Source organism: Panicum virgatum, chromosome 4K (genome assembly GCF_016808335.1).
Source record: "Panicum virgatum strain AP13 chromosome 4K, P.virgatum_v5, whole genome shotgun sequence".
Classification (NCBI taxonomy): Eukaryota; Viridiplantae; Streptophyta; class Magnoliopsida; order Poales; family Poaceae; genus Panicum; species Panicum virgatum.
The window spans coordinates 17743915-17766635 of NC_053139.1; the positions used below are offsets into that span (position 1 = coordinate 17743915).

Here is a 22721-nt window from a genome sequence, read left to right on the forward strand (position 1 = left end):
TGGTTTGTATGGTTATGCAAAAGATGTTCCCTGCATTTTGTATAGGCATAGATTTTGTGTGTTTAACAATTGACGCTATACAAATGGCGAGTGCTCTGACACCAGTTCTTCGTAATACAAACGTGGTAGCCCAATTTGAGCTAAAGATCGAGTTTCACGATTTGAGGGATGACGAGTACGATTATTGTCTGTACGGCCGCACTTTCAAGGCAATGCTACGGTACTCCATTTACCTCTGAAGAGGTAAGAGTTCAAATGAATCTGAGCCATTCAATTTTCAAGGATTAAATCCATCTTAAAAATTAAAAAAACATATGTGCTTAATTATCTTGCATGCAGATCCGAAAATCATGTAACTGCACTAAATCTCGTTTTCTAATCATGCATGCAGGCGGTTTACGGGCCTGTTGGGAGCACTCCACTTCCAAAAAAACCAGCACTACTTCACAAACTCCACTCCACCTTCCAGCTCCACTCTAACAATTTTTTCCCATCATGTTTGGCTGCACTCCACTCTACCAATTCTTGTGGGCCCAGATTGTCATAGACACCGAGACCTCTTCCTCTTCCTGTGTGCGTGCTGCAACCTGCTCCCCCAAAACACATCTTCGTCAGAAATGGCGTCGCCGCTAGTGCCTCCGTCGCCAGCGCCGGGACCGGCGCAGGCGTACGTGGCTCGCTCTGCCCCACGGCCTCCCGCCGCAGCGCCTTGCTCGGCCATCTGGCCGCCGGCGAGGGGAGCGGAAGGAGGCCCCTTCACCGCCCCAGAGAAGAAGATGTCAGGAAGGAGGCCCCTGCACCGCCCCTCCCTCTTGCTGAACCAGCACCAAGCGCGGGGCGACCTCCGCGACGCGCGCGGCCGCCGCCGGCCGCGAGCTACGTATAGGGGCTAGCTCGAGGACTCCTCGCGGCCGGAGTTGGTTAAAGAGACAAGCCAATTTGAGGGTTTTCCATAGGGCCGATTTGGCATGCAATTGAAACGCTGGGGAGCACGTGTGAGTGTGGGGATTCGACTTTGGGGCTTAGCTGGGCCAACGGAGGCTCCATGGCAGCCAGCGGACGGCGGCCATGGCAGCGCCATGGTGGCGCATGGGGGCAGGGGCTGGCAGGATGGGATCTCGTGGAGGCGGAGACAGAATCTCGCGGAGGCGGCGGCGGAGGAGGACTGGTCGGCGGCAGGGAGGCTGGAGCTCGGCGCCGGCGGGGGCCCAGAGTTCGGCTGCGGCGAGTTCTCGGTGGGAAAGGAGCGGCGTGGGAGACGAAGGCCGTAGACTTTTCTTTTTTGGGGGTTCGAACCGGGTTGAGAACTGTGTAACCAGTAGCAGGTTGCTAATAATCTGCAACTCCGCCGGCTTCAGTTTTTTTTAGCACCTTTTTAGGAGCTCTAAAAAAATAGAGTGGAGCCAATATTTAGTGGAGTGGAGTGGAGTTAGCTGAGGTATTTGAGTATTTTTTTTATGGAGTGGAGCCAAATTTTGTGAAGCAGAGCTCTCCCAGACACCCTCATGTATCTACATTAAAAAATGTAGCAATTTTAGTGAGTTTAGAAAAAAAAAAGTTCTGTACACAGTTAAAATACATAGCAGCTCTCACACAAAAATAACAGTAACATGTGCACGTGTGTATTTATGCCACACTATGGAGACCAAGTCCTTCGTTACAGCTAGACCAAGTCCTACCACTAGATTATGTCATTGATATATATATATATATATATATATATATATATATATATATATATATATATGCACCTGTCATGCTACAAAAGTTTAAAGATAGGCACCTGCCATAATATGGTTCTAAATATATTTTTTTCTGGTCAAGTTTGTCACGTATACATGTTATTGTCACGAACATGTTTTTTTTCCGAAGAAACAGCACACCTCACATTTGCTTTTGTTCACGTTATGATACAAATATGGGATCTCATCAACTAATTCCTATGGCCGGAACCTCATGTGGAAAAAAACAGAAATCTAAGATCTTAACTAATCTGCATGCAAGTTAGTTCTAATTCTCTATTTTCTGATTAAAATATACTCCCTCCATACCCAAAAAACCTGAGGTTTAGGACAGCGACACGGTCCCCAAAACACAACTTTGACTTCTTATTCCTCTAAAAATATTTATCAAAAAGTGATATATGTATACTTTCATAAAAGTATTTTTCAAGACAAATCTATTCATATAATTTTTACATTTTCAAACTCAACAACTTGAGAGTTATTCATGATTTATATTCTCAAGGTTTGACTCAAACCTTATCCTAAACGTCAGGTTTTCTGAGTATGGAGAGAGTATAAAATAAATATTAAAGCTAATACCACCTAAGAGGTACTACCTCCGTCCCAAAATATAACATTTTTTTGACTTTTCAAAGTCAAACTTTTTATCTTTGACCGTAGATGGTAAAAAAGATATAAAGATTGACAACATAAAAGTGATATTAGTCTATTCGTAATGAAACCAACTATCGTAAAATGTAATATTTTCTATTTAAAATTAATTATTTTTTGAGATATTATTGGTCAAAGATGAAAATGTTTGACTTTGAAAAAGTTGTTACATTTTAAGACGAAGGTAGTAATATTTTATTAGATCAATGGTCCACAGTCACTTCGGTGTACCGTAGCAACTCTTGCTTTGAATAGTCAGGAGGACAGATTTTTAGCTTACGAAACAGTGTAGAATGGGCATATTTAGGTGCAGTAGTAGCAACGTATTTAGGCCCGTGTTCAGTTCCAAAAACCAAAATTCCAAATTTTTTTTTCGGCACTCGCATGGAGACTTAAATCTAGACGAAATAAAAAACGCATTGCGACTGCTGTCTGTAAATGGCGAGACGAATCTAATGAACCTAACTAGGCTGTAATCAGACGCTAAATTGCTACAGTGATGCTACAGTAAACAACCTCTAATGACGGATTAATTATGCTCGTTAGATTCGTCTCGCGATTTACAGACGAGTTCTGTAATTATTTTTGTGATTAGTCTATGTTTAGTACTTCAAATGTAGAACGATGTCTTTTCAAAAATTTTACACTGCGCAACCAAACGGGGCCTAGATAGTGACAAATTAGGCTTGCTCTGCTAGGAATTTATTGCACATCAGCACATGTCCAACTTTCAGAGTTGCAACGCGGAGCCGTGTACCACGCTGCACTTGTGTTGTCTTATCACCTAAAATTATTGGGTCGTGCACAGTGAAAGGATCCTCGCCCAAAATTTACCCTTCTCCAACAGTGAAGGGAAATCAGGAGAATGCAAATTCTCTCCCCACCCGGTCGATGCCCGCAGCCTCCTCGGGCCCTACATCGCCGCGCCCGGGTGTCACGCGCGCTCCCTGCTACTCGCCGTGCCAGCTGCTCCACGCCGCAGGGAAGGCGTTGCAGAGCCGCCATGCCCCGCCGCGAACCTGGCTCGCCGCGGGCAGGCCTCCTCCGGCGACTGAGCTCGCCAGCCCCATCTCCGAGCAGCAGCATGCGGAGATCCAATGCGGCGGTGTGCGGCGGTGTGGGCGCGACACGGATCTAGGGTTGCGAGGCGTAGCCCCCCCCTCTATGCTGGTTGGGAGCAGTCGCGCGGCCGCCGAGTTGCCGGATCTGGTTGTCCCCTTTCCTCGTGGTGGTGGGCCCCGCGTTGCAGGGACGACCCAAAGAGACCAAGGCACGACACATTTTTGCGTTCCGCGTTGCCTCCGACGCAAAATAGGTGCTGTGTTTTCCTACTCTGTGGGAGGCTATTTTTTCATCGTGCGTCACCCATTTTGGGTATGGGTCTTCCTATGACTATTCTATTGGAGACAGTCACCCATTTTGGGTATGGCCTATTCTGTTGGAGACAGTCTAACTGCGGCTGGCACTTTGGATGAGAGTGATCTGTCACAGTATAAGACTACAGGCACGTGAGGCTTCTAGACAAAGAATATTTGTCCTTCGAGACTCCGATTTACTCCTTATAAGGGCAACCACAATGTGCTCCAAAACCAGTCCATAAGGATTAAAATATTCCATTCAACCTATCTCAACCATTGTAAAGATGGTCCATATAGTAGTCTATAGCTAAAGGCACTTCATAAGCTTATGTGCTGCCCATAGAAAATAAAATCTCAATTTATGTCACTCCCACCTCGATCATCTTTCTCTCCCTCTCTCTCTCCTTGTTTCTCTTTCACATTGTCACCCCACTACTACTTTTATAATGAACATTGTGGGCTATGCAATAGCTATAGTCTACTGTGAATGGAGTCCACCACTAAGGACTACTTGGTACATATACATTGGTATGCCATAATATCGGACAAAAGTAGTCCGTAAGCAATACATTATTTGTGTACGTGTTGAATCGAGATACAATAATGACTCTTCGATATTTATTTATGTACCTATTGGAAGTATGAAAATGGCCCTGCTGGAACCAACGATCATAGCATCGCATCCTGCGATGGACAAAACTTTCCCTTCTCATTGGCTAATTTATACATGTTAGAAGTAAAGTTGTGGAGACAATGTAATAGTGAAATTGGCAAATTTTCTCATTGATCTCAAGGTTCTCTTATATAGGGAGATTACATCAGTTTCTCATGCAACAATAACTTTGATTCATAGTCTAGCAATTTATATCATTAACCATGGCTGTTACATGGTTTTTCAATCCATCCTTTACCATGGTTTTTCAATCCATCCTTTACCATGGTTGTTACCATGGTCTTGAATCCATGGTGGCTGCATTTTATGAAATAAAATGAATATGTTTTGTAACAGGAGGGACTGGTTGAGAGCACGCTGGAGAGATTTCAAGCGCGGCTAGGGGTGGTAATGTGCTATGACTCTAGTGGTCTCTTCATAGCCTAATAAGGTCCTTAAATATTTTAGTTCAAAATTATATAAGATTAGAGCCTGGCTCTTTTATGGTCCGGTCCTTAAATTTTCTAATTCAAAATTTTGGGACCTTTGCTACCTCTAAGCGCGGCTGCCCAGCGCTGCTCCTTTTATTTCCACAAATAGTCGGGGTCCGCGACTTCAAAAATTTTGTGGGAAAACACTGCATTTGAACCCCCTAGTTTGAATTTAAAAATCAACACAAAGGGAAGAACAAAATAAACCATAGAGTACTGAATGGGAGGGCCTGTGCTGTACTGTAGTTGTACTCGGTCCATGCAGTCAAATTAGGGCCTTATTTAGATACCTAAATTTTTAGGTGTAAAGTATTGTAATATTTTTGTTTGTATTTGGTAATTATTATCCCGTCATAGTTTAATTAGGTTTAAAAGATTCGTCTCGCAAATTATAGACAAACTGTATAATTAGTTATTTTATTTAGCTATATTTAATATTTCATGTTGAAACATTGATATGATGAGAAATCTTCTGAAGTTTTGAAATTTCGAAGGCGTGTAACGGATCCGGACAGGGAATAGTAAAAAATCTACTAGCAAACGAGAACGAGCCTGCTGCCTGCAAAAAGTTCTGACGATGCCCGGCCAAATTCATCCCGGCACGACACGAGCCTGCAACTCGTTGCCTACCAGAGCTGCTGCCTCGGTTCAGCTGCCCTGCCTGCTGCTTGTCCAGTGCACTTGGGCACCGTCAGGGAAGGCGTAACTGGACAATGCCCGTGTTTGGATAGCCATGTTTAAGTTCCCACTCGTAAACGCAAAAAAACCATAAATGTATTAAAGTGAAAATGAATCTTGCTAATTTGAAGTACTAAATGAAGTCTATTTACAAAATTTTTTGTATGGTTGGGCTGTAAATCGCGAGACGAATCTAATGAGCCTACTTAATCTATGATTTTGCAACAGTAATGCTACAGTAACCATCCGCTAATTATTGATTAATCATGGATTAATAAGCATCATTAGATTCGTCTTGCAATTTACAACACATCTGTGCAAAAAGTTTTGTAAATAGACTTTATTTAATACTTCAAATTGAGAAGATTCTTTCGCAAAAAAATTTTGTGTTTACACCTCCCCTAAACTAAACAAGGCCTAAAGTAAATTTTTCGTGCACATTTTTCGAGAAGAGAATCTCGCATGTATGGAGTACTAAATGAAGTCTATTTGCAAAAACTTTTCAGGGATGAGAGTAACTTTTTGAGACGAATCTAATGACGGTAATTAATTGATGATTTGCTATAGTGATGCTACAATAATCATTCTCTAATCACGCGGTCAAAGGCCTCATTAGAACTCCTGTAGCATCACTGTAGCAAATCATCGATTAATTACCGTCATTAGATTCCTCGTGAAAAGTTATATCTATTTTTAAAAAAGTTTTACAAATAGACTTTATTTAGTGCTTTATGTATGTGAGATTTTTTTTTTCTGGCAAGCCTGCGCACTAGATTTGTTGCGGAACCGACCATTGTGCGGTATCCCTGAAGGATTCCACAGCAGTTTGAGAGAGAGAGGGAGAGAGAGGTGAGAGCGAAAGCTGTGGCCTTTCCGAACTTGGCACGTTGCCTTTTCCTTTTTACTTTTCCTTTCCAAATAGCAGCCCCCCTCCTCGTGTTCAACGCTGACTCGATCTATCCGCCCGCGCCGGTGTCGCCGGACTCCGCTCCTCTGGTTGAATGCTTCGATCCATTCAGGTGAGATTTCTTCTCCAGGCTAGTTCTTTCACTAGGATTCGCCGCCCATTTGACCATTTCATTCATTTTTCATTCCCCTCTATGCTGTTCTTACAATGCGATTTCGCCGCCCAGCAGATCTGCGTCGCCTGGACTGGGCGGGTTCGTGCCTCTCCCCCTTCCTTCGGTCCTTCCCTCCCTCCTCCGTACGATACGAGCTGCAAAGATTTTCGCGCTCCAGCATTTCGCAGAAAGAGGAAAGGGCGCCATCCGCTTTCGGGGCGTCCTTTAATTTTTCTCGCTTTCGTTCCTCGCCCTTTCCGCCAACAAAAGCTCGCCTCTTGATGTGACCGAAGCCATCAGTACAATAGCACCCCTTGCCGCGCCAAAGGGGCGCGCCATTGATGTGCAGAGCTCTCTGCTTACGTGTTTCACCGGCGGCAATGCGCCCGCAGGAAACTAAGCAGAGGGCCTAATTCTGGTGTGGGTGATGGCGGATGGGAGCCACCGTGCTCCCCTTTCAGAGCAAAAGATGGCGCCTTTGACAGGACAAGCCATCTTTGCTGATCCCAAGCGCTTTGTTTATTCGCAGTGTGGGTGAGTGCTGGATCTGTAGGGATGTATGATTGCGGTTAGTGGGAGGTTGGGCAGGCTCGGCGGTTTATTAAGGCCATAGGAGTCAGACATCAACCGACTTTTTCAGTATGGGGGGATGAACTCTGCAAGTGTGGGTGTACAGTGTGCATCAGGTTGTGAGAGCTGAGAAGTCTCGCCGTGTTGGAGGGTGGACGGGCTGGAGGATATTTCTTGATTTCGTTTTGGGTATTAGGTTTGTGTTTTCTTTTTTTTGCTCATGGACTTTATTAATTTCTGTTCTTTGTATGTCAAGACTTATTGAATCTTTGTTCTTCCGTGCAGGTTTTTCTGAATCGAAGGCTGCAGTTCAATTATCCAGGCCAGTGCCAAGCTTGAATCTCTTATTGAACTGTGCTTGTAGAAGATCTTTTGTACTCTGCACACTGATTCAGCATATAATTTGGTCTGTGAGATACAATGGCTACAGAGGCATTGCCTCAGGCACTCCCAGCAGTCCCTGACATTCAAACTCTGAAGCTGCATTCTCAGATTGGTTCCTCTTTGGAGGGTGCTAGGCTGAATAAACCCAGTGCATCGGTGCCAAGAAAGCTGCCTGAACTAGATAACTTGAGCAAATCAAGTTCTAAAGTGGAGTCCAAGGAGCAAAAACCAAACCACCTGCCAAATGAGTCAGTTGATCATACTACTTCAAACAAGATTTCTGCAGAGCTCATCCAAGATAAAATGGTTTCAGTGTGCCCTGTGGATGAAGAGAAGAAAATTGTGGAGCATGATAATACAAGCAGAAGCTTGAAATCATCTTCAATATTGGATAAAGAGTGTAGTCTAACAAAGGCAAATGAAAGTGGCAGGCTGATCAAAAGATCTGAGACAGGAGAAAGAGGAATCAGTAGCAGATACAGGCCAAGCAATAGCAGTGATATCAGTGATGAGAGCTCGTGTAGCAGCATCAGTAGCATCACCAAGCCTCATAAGGCAAATGATTCACGCTGGGAGGCAATTCAGATGATCAGGACCAGAGATGGGATCCTTGGGTTGAGCCATTTTAAGCTGTTGAAGAAGCTAGGCTGTGGTGACATTGGCAGTGTGTATCTTTCAGAATTAAGTGGAACAAAGAGCTATTTTGCAATGAAGGTCATGGACAAGGCATCGCTTGCAAGTCGTAAAAAGTTACTTCGATCCCAGACTGAGAAGGACATCTTGCAGTGCCTGGACCACCCCTTTCTTCCTACATTGTATACCCACTTTGAGACTGATAAGTTTACATGTCTGGTTATGGAGTTTTGCCCTGGAGGAGACATGCATACCCTTCGGCAAAAGCAGCGTGGCAAGTATTTTCCAGAACAAGCTGTCAAGTATGTATCATTTATTATGTTTTAACCCCATGCAAATGATAAATAGGTGGCATAGAGGAGACATTATGGCTTATTTTGAGTAATTTGTGGTGGAATATGGTCTGTTTGTTATCCATTGGGCTGCATAATCTTGTGAAGTCAGCTAATAAGAAATAGATATGCAAAGTTAAAATGCATGAATATGAATTGATATAATTAATTAATTTACTGCAGCTTGCATCCATATACCTTCGTAAAGGCACCAAGCAGCATAGAACAAATCCAATATATTATACTTCTTGAATTTGTCTATTTTGCAACTTATTTATTTATGCTATGTGTAATGCTTGCTCTTGCTGCACTATTGAGCATCTTTACTTATATTATATCTGCTTGTGATTTACAGATTCTATGTAGCTGAAATTCTCCTTGCGTTGGAGTACTTGCACATGCTTGGCATCATATATCGTGATCTCAAGCCAGAAAATATCCTTATCCGAGAGGATGGACACATCATGCTTACGGACTTCGACCTTTCCCTTCGCTGTGCAGTGAGCCCAACGCTGATCAGGTCGTCTAACCCTGACACAGAATTACTTAGGAAGAACAACCAAGCTCACAGTGCGCAACGAGCTTGTGTCGAGCCATCCTGCATGATGCAGCCGTCATGTACAGCTCCCACGACATGCTTTGGCCCACGATTCTTCACTAAGTCAAAGAAAGATCGAAAACCAAAGCCTGAAGTTGTCAACCAGGTCAGCCCATGGCCTGAGCTCATAGCAGAACCTAGTGATGCAAGATCGATGTCATTTGTCGGTACACATGAGTACTTGGCACCCGAGATTATCAAGGGTGATGGTCATGGTAGCGCTGTTGACTGGTGGACCTTTGGTATTTTCTTATATGAGCTTCTGTTTGGAAAAACACCATTCAAAGGTTCAGGCAACCGAGCTACACTGTTCAATGTCATTGGTCAGCCGTTGCGTTTCCCTGAGTACCCAGTTGTGAGCTTCCCAGCCAGGGATCTAATAAGGGGTCTTCTTGCCAAGGAACCCCAACAACGATTGGGTTATAAGCGTGGTGCAACAGAGATAAAACAACACCCGTTTTTTGAGGGAGTGAATTGGGCATTGATACGCTGTGCAAGCCCTCCAGAGGTACCTAGGCCTTTCGAGATTGGGAGGCCCCCGAAGCAGTCCACGTTGACCTCAGAGACTGCTGCTTCTACTGGTGCTGCCCAGAAAGGTTCTGATAAATATTTAGAGTTTGGATTCTTTTAGGAGAATAGGATGATTTTGCTTTTTTTGTAGCAATTTGATAAATTAGGATCCTTGCATCTGCGTGTTTGCAGATGAATGGTAGGTAGATTTTTTTGTCCCCGTGAAATTGTTTCTTGGCTTTCAAAGTGAACGATTAATGTTCAGATTTCTGTTCCTCAACAACTTCTGTAGTGCAGCGGAAATTCTAATTTCAGTTCTATGCAACTTATATTTGTCATGCAAACTCCCACCGCAGTTATTTTTTTTTCTCATGGCAGCATTTCGTTTTGAAGTTAATGCTGCTCAACAATTTTGTTGTATATTTGATGGATGTATTATAGTGTGCTTGGTATCAATTACATTCTATGACAAATCTTTGCTGAGTAGTGTTTGATTGAAGTAATTCCCTGAATAAACTAATACTGCAGATCAATTTGCACTAGTTTTGGCACAGATGACTTCATATACTTGTCCTCAAAGAAGTTGCATTCATATAATGATAATCTCAGTAAAATTTATGGAATCATCCTAATCTTAAATAACAGATGTCGGCAAAAATTCTATGCTAGTATATTGATGTTTGCCAAAATGTCCCATTTCATTTCTTTCAATCAGGTTTCTTTCTAGGATGTTTCTCCTCTCTTTCCCCCCCACTTTATTACTTGGGTCTTTTGTCCACAATGAGTAGGGATGTAAATGGTACGGATATTTTCTGACTGTTTTCGAATTCGATCCAATCTGAAAGAGTTTTTATCCATCCGTATTTGATTCCGAGTATTCAATATCCGTAACCGATCTGTATTCGAATACTCAAAAGTTATATTTTTATGATGTCGATATCCATTACAATCTTATCCGGCAAAACTAACACTATCCGTATCCGACTCCGTATTCGAACAAAAAAATACGAAAACAAATACGATATTAGTAATATCCATCCGTATCCGATCCGTTTACATCCCTAACAATGAGGATATGTGCACCATTCCTCTGGCCATACGATAAATGGTATGTTTCTTTTATTTGATATTTGGACCAGCTGAAACTACTAAGCTTTCTTCAGGGAAAGCATACTCTGTGCTTCTTATGTCTTTTACGTATCACATGTGATGTCTTTCTAAATTTTTCAGTCATCAGGTACCACTCTTCATTTCTTAAAAAAAAGAACTCTTCAATCACAAGAAGAATCAGCAAAATGCTGAAAAGTTTCCACATATACAGAACATCTCTTTGTACGCACTAAATCAATACCTTCAAAAACGAAAACAGTGCAAAATGTTAATACCAAACATATGCCGTTCAATCATGTTTAGCATCTCAAAAACTTTGTGATGTTCTTTCTCTGGGTTCACTGTCTTTTCTGTCACCATTTGCAGCTGCGTTATCATGATTTGGAATAGATGATGGTGGTGTCAGGTTGTCGAATCTGCTGTCTTTGTTTACAGGTGAAGGTTATAGTGGTGGTGTTGGATCAGCATCGTCTCTGCCGTCACCTCTTTGCTATCGCAGATGATCTTGACTTCACAGTAGAGGTGTGCTCTTCTCTGTCCTGCTATTTTGTTTCCTCTCTTCAGCTACCTGTCCTAGCTGTTTATGTGCAGGACAGGAATAAGTTTGTGGATTGTGATCTTTTCGAAAAAAAAAGTTTGTGGATTGTGTCAGTGATTTGGTTGTTCTCGATGAGATGAACATTGATGGTAGCCTGAATATATCAAAAGAATGATATTTGACTCTTCGATGTTGTCCTACAGCTACACATTATTAACTAAATAAGTGTGATGAGAACTTGGAGCTGTTCAACAAGTGGTCCAGCTGCTTACCTGAAATTTGTGGCACTGGTCTAGGAATTTCTACAGCATCTCTTGCCTCTTGTATCTCATTGGTTCAAATAAGATTCAATCTTCTCTGTGCTTGCTTGGATCTTAGGCATCATTACTACTATTTCAGAAATTGAAATGCTAGGTATGTCAGGTTCCCCACAACATGCGCCGTGTACTGTTTAGAGCTTTAGTTGCAGCAAAACATTCAGAAAGTTCCACTGCCCAGGCCATGACTGTAGAGCTTCAGAAAAATATCTAATTTTCCTTCTGTAGATTGCTGAATGACCTGAAAGTCTATTTTCATGAAGTGGTATAGTGTCATTGTGTCGAAGACTAGAAAATCTGGTAGAATGGAATCCTAGTGTGCTGATTTTGTTGACACTTCAGTTGCAGTCTAACAAACATCACATCGCATCCTAGTTTACGCCATACTCTACCCCCGTCATCTCACAAATCTACTTCTCGGCATCCTATATGGTACATGTATCCTGCTATCATTCGCTTCCTGGAGCTCTCAAAGGTTGTACATGATCTTTGAGAATAGATTTATTTAAATTTGTGTTCCTCAACAAGTTGTACAGTGTAGGTTAATCTTCCAACGAATCAAAATCCTTTAGTGTGATATGAAGGTCTAATTTCTGTTCTATACAACTTGTATTTATCATCACGAATTCTCTTTTTTTTTTGCGGGTTATCATCACGAATTCTCACAGCAGCTAAATTTCATACTCAAGTTAATAGTGCTCTGTTATTTTTTTTCTCGAACATGCAGGAGAGCTGCGCATCAATATATTAAGAAGAAAAAATAGTGCTCTGTTATTAGCTGTACGTTCAGCTAATGAGCCAATGCATTAGAAATTAAAGTTTAATCATGTGCTAGGTCTGAACCACAGGGTAACAAATCTTGCACTTTATGTCTTGGGACTGATGACTTCAAATACTTTACTAAGTTGACCAGATACGATGACAGAACTAGCATTCACATCTCAATGTAACTTACTGATTTGTCCTAATCTCTGAGCAGCAGATGCCAACAAAAAGAATGTGATTATGCTAAAGAATGGGTTGACTCCATTAGGTTTCTAACTAGAATAACTTGTCTCTTTCTTTATTATGTGGTCATCTGGACACATGAATAAATAGTGTACCATTCATCTGGCAGAAAACTGTTGTGTATTCGTGTTGCTTCTGCTTGCTATTATGATTGACCCAAAATAGTAAGCTTTCTTCAAAGGGGGAGTACCTTTTATTTTTATGCATATCTTACTCTTACCATGTTACCTCAATGTGGTTTTCAATAATTTACTAGTCATGCATAAGGATTCAATTCATCTCCTTAAAAAGCAGATAAGGACCTCTTAAATCACAAAACATTTTAGCAAAATGCTAAAAAGTTTCGACATTACATGGAGATCTCCTTTTGTACACAATAAATCAATAATTTCTAAAAACAAAAATGTTGGCAAAACTTGTAACCACAAACATATATACGCTCTCCAATCATGATGAAATTACAATGTGCTAGCTGTGAAAAGTGACTGAAACAGCAATCAAATGATAATCAAAACGAGAAGCATTTTAGAAACTTTGTGATTTTCTTTCGTTCTCTGCATTCACCGTCTTTTTCTTCACAATTTGCAGCTTCTTTATCATGATTAGGAGTAGAAGATGGTGGTGTTATGTTAGATCTTCTGTTATCTACAGGAGAAGGTGATAGTGGTGGTGTTGGATCAGCAATCGTCTCTGTCATCACCTCTTTGCCATCGCAGATGATCTTGACTTCGCAATAGATAGGTGCGCTCTTCTGTACCTGTCCTGCAATTGTGCTTCCTCTCCTGAGCTTCCTGCACTCGTCGCAACAAATTCAGCATATATTAGCAGAAGCGCAGGCAAATGATTTTGCACTCCTATTAATTCCATGCTATATGGTATAAGCCTTACCGGACACTGGACTTCGAAATTCCCAGCACTAGCTGTTTTATGTGCAAGACAGGAACAAGTTCAATGATAGCGTTAGCGATTTGATCGCTCTCGATGAGGTAAACATCAACGGTAACCTGAATGTATCAAAAGAATGATATGTGAGTCTTCTGTTTCGTCCCAGGACTGAAAAACTCGTTCAGTGCTCAGAACTGTTAATGAACTGGTCCAGCTGCTTACCTGAAATTTGCGGCACTGATCCAGGAATTTCTGCAGCATTTCTCGCCTCTTCGATCTCTCTTGGTTCAGGTAGGTTTCAATCTGCTCTGGGCTCGCTCGGCTTTTAGGCATCATTCCTACTATTTCAGAAATTGACGATGTGTCAGGTTCCTCACAAAACACTAAACTGAATATTGCTGAAAAAGGTGATCGGATACAACACATGGACAGCAACACATTCAGAAAATTCAACTCCTTCAGAAACAAATCCATGTTTTTGTTCTTTTCCTTCTGTTAATTTGCTCAACCTGCTAGTCTATTTTCATCTTGTCAGTGTCATTGTGTCTAAGACTAGAAGCTTGGAGAATGGAATCCCACGGTGCTGATCTTGTTCACACTTTAGTGGCAGTCTAGCATCACAATTGACATTGCATACTAGGATGCGCCCTACTCTACCCGGCATCTCACGATCTACTTTTTGATGGTACACGTATCTTGCTAGCATTCGCTACCTGGAGCTCAAAGGATGTATGTGACCTTTGAGAATAGATTCTACGAGCTTCACTGAAGGAAAGATCATGTTTGGTTGCTGAAAATACAGCTTATATATAAAAGAAAAAAAACATTTAAGAGGCACAGGTCACAACTAACGCATGATTGATGGGTGGCTTTGTTCTCATATTTGTTGGATCCTCTACAAGGTCAGCATCAGCCGCTTGGAATTTTGCTGTTGCAGCTTTGCGACGGTGCCAAACCCATTCTTAGGCGCAAAGATGTTTACAAGGCTCCAAGGAAACTCCGGCGCATGAAGACGACAACTTTGAAAGTCCAAGAACTTGACCCTCGATCCTTCCATCACGATCATCATCTAGGTTCTACTAGTACGCGAAAGCCGGGCTTTCTGGGCCCCCAATTAATGGTGACCCGAAATAAGACTTGTTGTTTGCAAATTGCAACATTGTCCTCTTACTGGTTGTTACGGTGGTAGTCCTAATTAACCTCCAATTGCCAAGATCGAGCATGATTTCTGTTCGAGTTCGTCGCAAGGAAGAGTGGGTTATATTGTAAACATTGGAATGACCGATGTTGGCAAGGATTTTCGCAGGAAACAATTTGACCTGATTCGAACCATTCCTACATGAGCCTAGAAAGAAAAATTCTCGTGTTCCAAACGGCACCATGCTATTTAAATAACTCGAGCAAATCGGAGCAGTGTTGTGATAGTGAATTGAACCAGACGATGTGAGGTCAGGAGAAGCAGCAGATGGGGAGGATAAGAGCAGTAGTGTAGTGGAGATCATCGCTCACATGGTGTGGGGATGCTGTTGACGACCGGGAAGACGTGCACGAGGTAGACGAAGCTCCGGGGCCTGGTGAGCCGGCGCAGCGCCCACGACAGCGCCGCCATGCTGGACCCGCCCTTGCCGACCGCCACGTACACGTCGTCGGCACCGCCGCCGCCGCCGCCGGAGGAGGCCGCCGCTCCGCCGCCCTGCTGGCCCTGCGCGTCGCCGCGGGCCGCGCCTCCGCCCGCCTGCCGCGCCTCCTCATCCGGCTCCAGCTCCTCGATCTCCCACGTGCCGCCGTTGCTGTGGCTCGGCTGGCCGCCGCCGCCGTCCCGGCCGTCCAGATGCTGGGTGGCATCAGCCGCCTCGGCCTCGGCCATCGTGTACGCGCGCGCGTGCCTAGCTAGCTAGCTAGCTCGGCGTCACCGACGTACGGAGGCGCGGAGGGAGAATAATGTGGAGAGTAGCCGAGTAGGAGCGAGGCCGGCGTCGGCGGCGCCTCGTGCCAGTGTGTCTTGATGGCGGGGAGCTCTGTTTGGTGGCAAGAAATCAATCAAGTGGCGGTGTCTTGATTTCTTCTAGTTTGACATTTTCGAGGGAAATAATATTGCTGGGGTTAGTTTTTTTTTTTGAAATGGCTGGGGTTAGGCTTTGCTGCTACTCCCTCCTTCCCCGTTTATAAGGTATGGTGGAACATGACACGGTCTTCTAAACAACACTTTGAAATGCTACTCCATGGTTGCAGACGTAGCAGGGCTGGCCAAACAGTAACAATGCTCGGCTGCGGGCGTGTTCAGTGTAGAGGGCCGGATGGTTTTTTTCCTGGCCGGCCGGCTCCTAGAATTCTAGATGGCCAGAGAAGTCCTTGTTCCTGCAGTCGTAGGACACACGGGGGGAGTGTGCAAAGCTAGCTAGCTAGTCACAGCACCTTCAGACCTTCTCTCTAGGCAGTAAAAATGAATGAACTGGTGAATTGACCTCGATCTGTTCCGTGCAGTGGCGGAGCCAGAATTTAATGATAGGGGAGACATGTGATAAGATAAAATGAACATGCTTGTAGTGTAACAATAAACTCTTTTTTTAGGATAATAGGTTCGTAGGTGGGTAAGATATCGATCATGACTTAGATTCCTTGTTTGCTCGAAAAATAATTTTGGTGCAAACTCTTGTCGTGTGGAGCCAGTCTTAAGTGTTGATATTATTAAGTGATGATTGTTGGCTAGGAGTGAGGGGCGCTACATGGGTGCTATATTCCTAACAAGGTAAGGGGACGCCGCAAGATAGGGTCAGGGTGGAGCCACGTGTCGAGCGTCGGGTGGCAAGGTTTGGGGCGTCGACGCAGGAGTAGGGGGCGGCGAAAGTAATCTAGAGTTAAATATTTAGAAACCAGAGTTAAGTTCGCATAAGAATATATTTATTATACTATCCATCATATCTAAAAAGTTAGATACAAATAAATTATATTAGCTAAAAGCCTAAAAATAATCATGATTACTCAAAGATCATACTTTGTGAAATATATAATTAAAATATATTGACACAAATAATAAATAAAAATCAGTTTTCTATATCTACACTAGATTAGTGTATTCTTTTAATTTTATATTTATACAATCATTATTATATATGTATTATAGTAGAATTATACCAAACTTAGGGGGCCTTGGCTCCGCCACTTTCTGTACTTACTCAAGAAAGAAAAGGGTATCATTGCAAGATGGTTTCCAACGCCGGGACACGTCAGGGACTGTGTTGAGGAGAAGAAACGAGGAATAATACAGCACATATCAGGCGTCAGGAGCAGGTGAGCGAAGCATCAGGCAAATGCAGGGCGTATGTATAGAATAATCGTAGATTAATCGTAGATTATTTGGAAGGGCGTGGACCGGGAGCCGAATATGCTCGGGGATCGCTGCCGGATGCCTCTCCTCCTCCTCGACGGCGCCCGGTCCAACCCCTGCTGCGGTAGACCACGCAGCACATCTTTGAACCGTCCGTCCGCCGGCCGGAGACCGACCGGCATCGGCGACTTGGGCGAGGGAGGGAGGGAATGGAGACTCACGATGTGGACGCTGGACAGGACAGGCGGATTCCTGTTTGCTCCTATGTACCTATGTGGACAGGACAGGCGGATTCCTGTTTTCAAAATCAAGAATCCCAATGATTCCATCCATGATGAACTCCTCTCTTTTGTATTTCGCAAAATTCCTCTAAAAAGGTGGCAACTTAGAGATAATACATCCAGCCACAAACTTGTCGGGTAACACTCATAGAATCTCTTTGCTACAAATTTTAAGATCTTTTGCTAGCGTATGTATCTCATGAGCATGTTCTACCATATAACGGTCTTCAATCATCCTGTAGTCAAGGAACTATTCCATGATATACAACTCACTGCCGGCATAAAAAACTCTATATTGAGCCTCAAGAGCATCCGATGTATCCTTGCCAGCCGTGAGCCAGATATATGTATCTATAAGATTTTCTACGAGAACACTAATTTCGAGCATATATATAGGTGTGGATGTGCCCAAAGACGCTCCCCAAAATCTGAGGAATTCAGATCCTCTGCAGTCGGGTGCCGCGACGTCGCTCTGCAGTCATGCTAATCCACCGTCCACCAGCAATCCTACGACACCTCCTAGATGGCTCGCGTGCGGATGGTCTTGCCCGACGCTAGCTCGATTCTCGGCTGCCTGAAGCTCGGCTCGCTCGTGTTTTTGGGAAACAGAGCAACAGAGAGGCAGCCTGGCCAGCAGCCTCGCCATGGCCATGGCCGGCGCGTGGCGGCGGCGCCGTTCCCGCCAGCACTAGGCCAAGCTACAGCGTGGCGAGGCGGGCCCGCGGCCGGCGTGCCCAGTAGGGGCCAGCGTGCCCGGCAGCACGACGCAGGGGCGGCGCACGGCTTGCGCGCGGTGGCGGCACAGGTCGGAGCGGCGACGCGGCGGCGGTCCGGCGCCGGCGGAGGTAGAAACGAAGGGGAAAAGGGCCGAGGAGATTCACGTGCTCATTGGTTTCTGTTTTCGCGGTGGGTGGGCGAGGAGGAGGGCCGGACAGGGGTCGTCGACATAGGGGCGTAGCTCGGGCGGTATAGGAAGGTTGGCGGCTGGGGAATCCTCGATTCCCGGCGATGCAACAGATGGAGCTCGGCTATGAGGGGTTGGGGAGGGACCTAGGGATGTGTGCAAGCTTCGAGTGCAGTGGATTTGTAATCCATGGTCGGAATCGAGAGAATTTCATTGGAGAAGATGGTCTGCTCGAGCTCCGCTGCCGCGCCTGAGCATGCACCGCAGTGCCACCGCCACCTCCACCATGGGCGCGGAGCTGGCGAGCATGGGCGCTGCATGCGTCGGGGGCCTGTGTCGCACCACGGGAGCACGAGCCTGGCGCCGTCCACTCCATGGCCGACCAGCCGAGCCAGCGTTGAGCAGGAGCGGTGGAGCCGTGATCGAGCCAGCATCTGGCAGGAGAACCGCACGAACCAGCCATCATTGTAGGATTGTGAGTGGACGGCCAGATTTTTGTGACTGCAGAGCAACGTCGCAAACCCCGACTGCAGAGGATCTGAATCCCAATCTGAGAGGGGCTGGTTGGTTTATATAGGTGTGAAGGTGACTCATGTTCAACGAATCTAGACGTTCTAATGACCTTGATGAGAGTCAATTACTGTCATGAATCATGGGGCCTTGATGAGAGTTATTGCCATGATTCACCCGCAACCGTCAAACGCTTAATGCCTTAGAATAATTGTATTCAACATCAAAATAATTTCTCACAGCACCGCTACGCCTGGCCGAGCCGCGGCCCGCCCACGCCCGCAGCCCGGCGAGGCGAGCAAGCGTGCACGCGTGTGGCTCGCCAATTTTCTTTTACCAACTTCACAAGAGGTGTACACAAGGTCCACCATTTAAGTCGGTTGAGATACTCCTCAAATATACATACCAAATTAAACACTTAATTCTCTAGCATTTATTAGTGAGCTTTAATAATTTAATCTCAAATGAAATTGAATGAGCCAAGCCCATAAATTCCAACACTGGTCATGCGCTCCTCGTCTCGGTGCCTGGCTGCTCCCACGCTTTTGGTGTAGATGCAGGAAGAGGGAGGGAACCCGACGAGCTGTGCCGCCCTTACATGAGGAAGTGGTTATGGCTCTGTTAGCGGCGGTGAGGGGCCAGCGCGCTCGCGGGGTGCCCTCACTTTTAGTGGCAAAGCTGTGGAGGCAGGCGGTGTTGGCCTCCTCAGCCTCGGCAACACCAGTGGTGCCTATGGTTGATGAGATGATATTAGGGATGGTAATAGATCATGGCTCTAATGGTCTCTTCGTAGTCTAACATGATTTTTAAATTTTTTAACTTAAAATTGTATAAAATTAGAGCTCGACTCTTTTAAAACCTGACCTTTAGATTCTTTAGGCCAAACTTCAAAACCCTTTATCACCCCTAGGTAGTCCTCAGTGGTGGATTACGAGGCCCTGGTGGTGGTGCCTGAGTTGGAGTTCTGGATGGGGAATGGAGCAGCGAGTGGGAGGCGGAGAGTGCAAAGGTATGTTCGGAAGACGTAAAATGGTAAAAGTGAAATCAACTGCGGGATGTAGGATGACCTACAATTTGGGAAAAGTGCACGGGTCCGAGGGGCGCGATTTGTCATCACCTGAGGTGGTTCCACCATCCATCACCTGAAGGGGTGTGATTTGGGCCGTTCATTAGGCCCATTAGGCCGGCTAATAGGAAAGAGAATTCATACATGCATGCACAAAATAGACAACGTTGACATCACTCACACGCATAAAAAATCTAAAAATAAAAAAATCTATAACTACTAAACCAAATATCCAGATTAAATTTGGGTTGCACAATTATCTTTCTTTTAAAAAAATCTTCAAAATATGACCACACTTGACTAAGTTTGCATGATTTTTTTTAAATATTTGTCAATATTAAATAATTAGTATCGGATTGTTGGAACAAATAATTTAACAACTCGAACAAATAATAATTCTAACAAACAAAAAAATTAAATGTAGAGAACAAGCTTGAAGGTTTTTATTACAAGATATGTATATACAGAACAAAATATAAACACTCACGAACAAAATAGTTTTATTATCGAACAAATTATATCAATTCACAAAACAAATATATATAAACCTGGAACAATTATACTAACTTAGAGAACAAATTATTTTACGCATAGAACAAATTATTTGAACTCAACGAACAAAAAATTATATCCCGAGAATAAATTGTATGGACTGAAAGAATAAATAATACACTTGGAACAAACACTTCCACTTAACAAATAAATTATCACAAAAGATCAGTTATTAGAAATATCAATATATTATATAAATTGCGTAGAAGAAAAATTATAAAACAATCAAAATAATACCTCCAATGATTGTTTAAAAGTAGAAGAAAAGGAAAATAAAAATCTATACAACGTGCATAGATACGCACGTAGTAGACGCTAGTATGAATTTAATAAATTAGTTTACATCACCAACTAATAAGTTTGTAATGCAAATAAATCAATATACACTGACTTTGAAACAAAATAGGTTCACTTGAATTAGACAAGAAATAAGGATGGGTGAAATGAATTACTAAAAAAAATAAAAATTACATCTTGAATAAGGAATATTACATGAGCTTTAAAATGAAAAAGAAGAAAAGAGAATAAATGAAAAAATAACAAAGGATTGCATCGGAAAAGGGAATGAAAATAAAAATGAGAAGGAAACAAATAGACACTACTACAAAAATGATTTGTAGCAATGCCTCGATTTTTTTAGAGGTGGACCAAAAAGTCATCCATTCACTGAGCCGCCCCTAAACATGGCATTTGTAGGGGCGGCTCACCCCCTTAGCCACCCCTACAAATTCTATTTTTGGGGCAATCTCAACCCCCACCCGACCCTAAAAATGCCCTCATTATCAGAGGCGAGTGGGCCCCGGACCGCCCCTAAAAATCATTTTCAAAATTTCCCCGAAATATATTTAATTCAAATAGAGCAGCAAAATAGTTCAAAAATGTTAATTTTTACCATAAGCATGTAGTGACATGTAAAACTGAAAAAAATATCAAAAATATAATTCAACACGTTTTGTGTTAAAAAGTGTTGAAAATACAAAATTAGCCTTAAGTTGTATGAGATAGTAGTGTGACATAGGTATACATTGTTGTTTCAACACTTTTATTCATTATATACTCTAACATACGATTTTGATGTTTTTTCCATGCTACACATATCACAATATGCCTACGGTAAAATTTTTACAATTTCATCATGTATTTTCATTTTCTGAGTAATTTGAAAATAGATTTGTAGGCGCGGACCGGCCCCCCACCTGCCCCTACAAATACATTTTTAGGGGCGGGCTGGGCCCCACCTACCTCTACAAATGAGACTCCTATATATACCAAGAGAGCTTGTGGAGGCCAACTGAAGAAAACCAGGAAGCATCGGTTAAACCGACAGTCAATAAACAAGCGTCGGTGCATTCACCGTGCTATTACTCAAAGGACATGTCAAGCGCACAAGAGCCATGCCTTCAGCACCAGTTGAACCGACAATCATCGGATAGCGTCAGTGCAATGATGCCAGGGCTGGAGGAAAGTCGAGGCAATCTCTTCAGCACCGGTTAAACCGATGGGCATCGGTGCATTGCATCAGTTAAATCGATAGTGTTGAATCAGCAGCAGGCAACACGTCAGAAGGCCAACGGCTAGTATCAATCTGTGTGTGACCAGTTGAACTGACGCCTTACCACCGGATGAACCGCGCCTACGAAGAAAAATGCCCAACGACTACAAATGTCTACTTCAAGTTTGTGGGCTATACATATGGCATCTCCCGACCATTTTGAAGTTACTGGAGTTGAGTGAGACCCCATACACATTGAAGAACACCTCCAAGCCAACCAAAGTGCTTAGTGATCAAATACTTAGGCTTAGCACAAGCTTTATGAGTGTTAGTTCTAGGATTAGCTCTTGATAGAGTGTGAGAGCAAGGTGTTGAACCATGTGTGCTGGTTCTAGAGTGAACCAACTTCTATCTCGGTGTGCCGTCCATCCTTGGAGTCTTGGTGGCTCGTCAGCACATCTTCGACCCTCCGGCTTGGTGTGGAGCGGTGTCGACGATATTGTGCGGGCGATGTGGAGGCCCCCATCCTTCATGGAGAAGCTCCTTAGTGGAAAACAGGGCCAAACTGACCGGGAAATTGGGTAAACCTTGGTGGCATTGCCTCAGTGGCAAGTCAATGTGTCCCCGAAAGAGATTTGATGGCCGAGAAGCGATACTCTTGATTGAGTGCTTCAACAACGTGGAGTAGGAGTGGCTTTGCCTAACCGAACCACGTGATAAATCTTGCGTCAAGAGTTTGCTTTCTCTCATCCCCTATTTAAGATTCCACATTCATATTGCAATTTGTGTGCCTTACTTTCTTAAAGTAGATTAAACTAGGATGACTATATGTTGCAAAACTCTTTTGGGATGAGGGTTTCACACTAGAAAAATCATAATTGCACATCTAGTTAGCATGCAATAGTTTAATTTGTTGTGCAAATTAGTTGGAGCCATAGGTTTAAGTTGCCTAGTTCACCTCCTCCCACTCTTGGGATACGAGCACCCGACCACTCTCAAGGGCCACTAGTGCCTGCTGTAGCAACTTCGCGTTCCTCATCAAACGAGCTGCAAATGCGAAGAGTTAG

General features: G+C 43.7%; 2 protein-coding genes and 1 pseudogene across 6 annotated transcripts; 1 reads left to right on the plus strand and 2 right to left on the minus strand.

The window, feature by feature from the left end:
• Positions 1 to 6378: 6378 nt before the first annotated feature.
• On the plus strand, positions 6379 to 10007 carry LOC120703356 (protein kinase G11A-like). 5 transcript variants are annotated; one of them, XM_039987400.1, is made up of 4 exons: positions 6379 to 6594; positions 6709 to 7402; positions 7492 to 8525; positions 8911 to 10007. In XM_039987400.1, the coding sequence occupies exons 3-4, from the start codon at positions 7627 to 7629 to the stop codon at positions 9782 to 9784; spliced, it is 1773 nt and encodes a 590-aa protein (XP_039843334.1). In that variant the 5' UTR covers positions 6379 to 6594; positions 6709 to 7402; positions 7492 to 7626; the 3' UTR covers positions 9785 to 10007. The 5 variants fall into 5 exon arrangements, with proteins under 5 accessions (XP_039843334.1, XP_039843336.1, XP_039843333.1 ...); XM_039987402.1 differs by having other exon boundaries at positions 6430 to 6594; positions 6709 to 6735; XM_039987399.1 differs by having other exon boundaries at positions 6430 to 6594; positions 6712 to 7402.
• A 1065-nt stretch (positions 10008 to 11072) lies between these two features.
• LOC120705104 lies at positions 11073 to 12041 on the minus strand (annotated as a pseudogene).
• Positions 12042 to 12916: 875 nt separating this feature from the next.
• On the minus strand, positions 12917 to 15656 carry LOC120703357 (U-box domain-containing protein 35-like). The gene is made up of 4 exons (XM_039987404.1): positions 15031 to 15656; positions 13744 to 13862; positions 13525 to 13640; positions 12917 to 13427 (listed from the first exon to the last, which is right to left on the minus strand). Exons 1-4 carry the CDS (start codon positions 15386 to 15388, stop codon positions 13145 to 13147), a joined length of 876 nt encoding a protein of 291 aa, XP_039843338.1. The 5' UTR covers positions 15389 to 15656; the 3' UTR covers positions 12917 to 13144.
• Between the last annotated feature and the right edge of the window lie 7065 nt (positions 15657 to 22721).

What these genes read in the sequence shown, in the direction of transcription:
- LOC120703356 (XM_039987400.1), top strand. Translation starts at nt 7,627, where the DNA reads ATGGCTACAGAGGCATTGCCTCAGGCACTCCCAGCAGTCCCTGACATT. An exon ending in TTTCCAGAACAAGCTGTCAA is followed by an intron (nt 8,526 to 8,910) that starts GTATGTATCATT and finishes TGTGATTTACAG; the next exon opens with ATTCTATGTAGCTGAAATTC.
- LOC120703357 (XM_039987404.1), bottom strand. Translation starts at nt 15,388, where the DNA reads ATGGCCGAGGCCGAGGCGGCTGATGCCACCCAGCATCTGGACGGCCGG. An exon ending in CAACAGCATCCCCACACCAT is followed by an intron (nt 13,863 to 15,030) that starts GTGAGCGATGAT and finishes TTTCTGAAATAG; the next exon opens with TAGGAATGATGCCTAAAAGC. An exon ending in ATTTCGAAGTCCAGTGTCCG is followed by an intron (nt 13,428 to 13,524) that starts GTAAGGCTTATA and finishes CGACGAGTGCAG; the next exon opens with GAAGCTCAGGAGAGGAAGCA.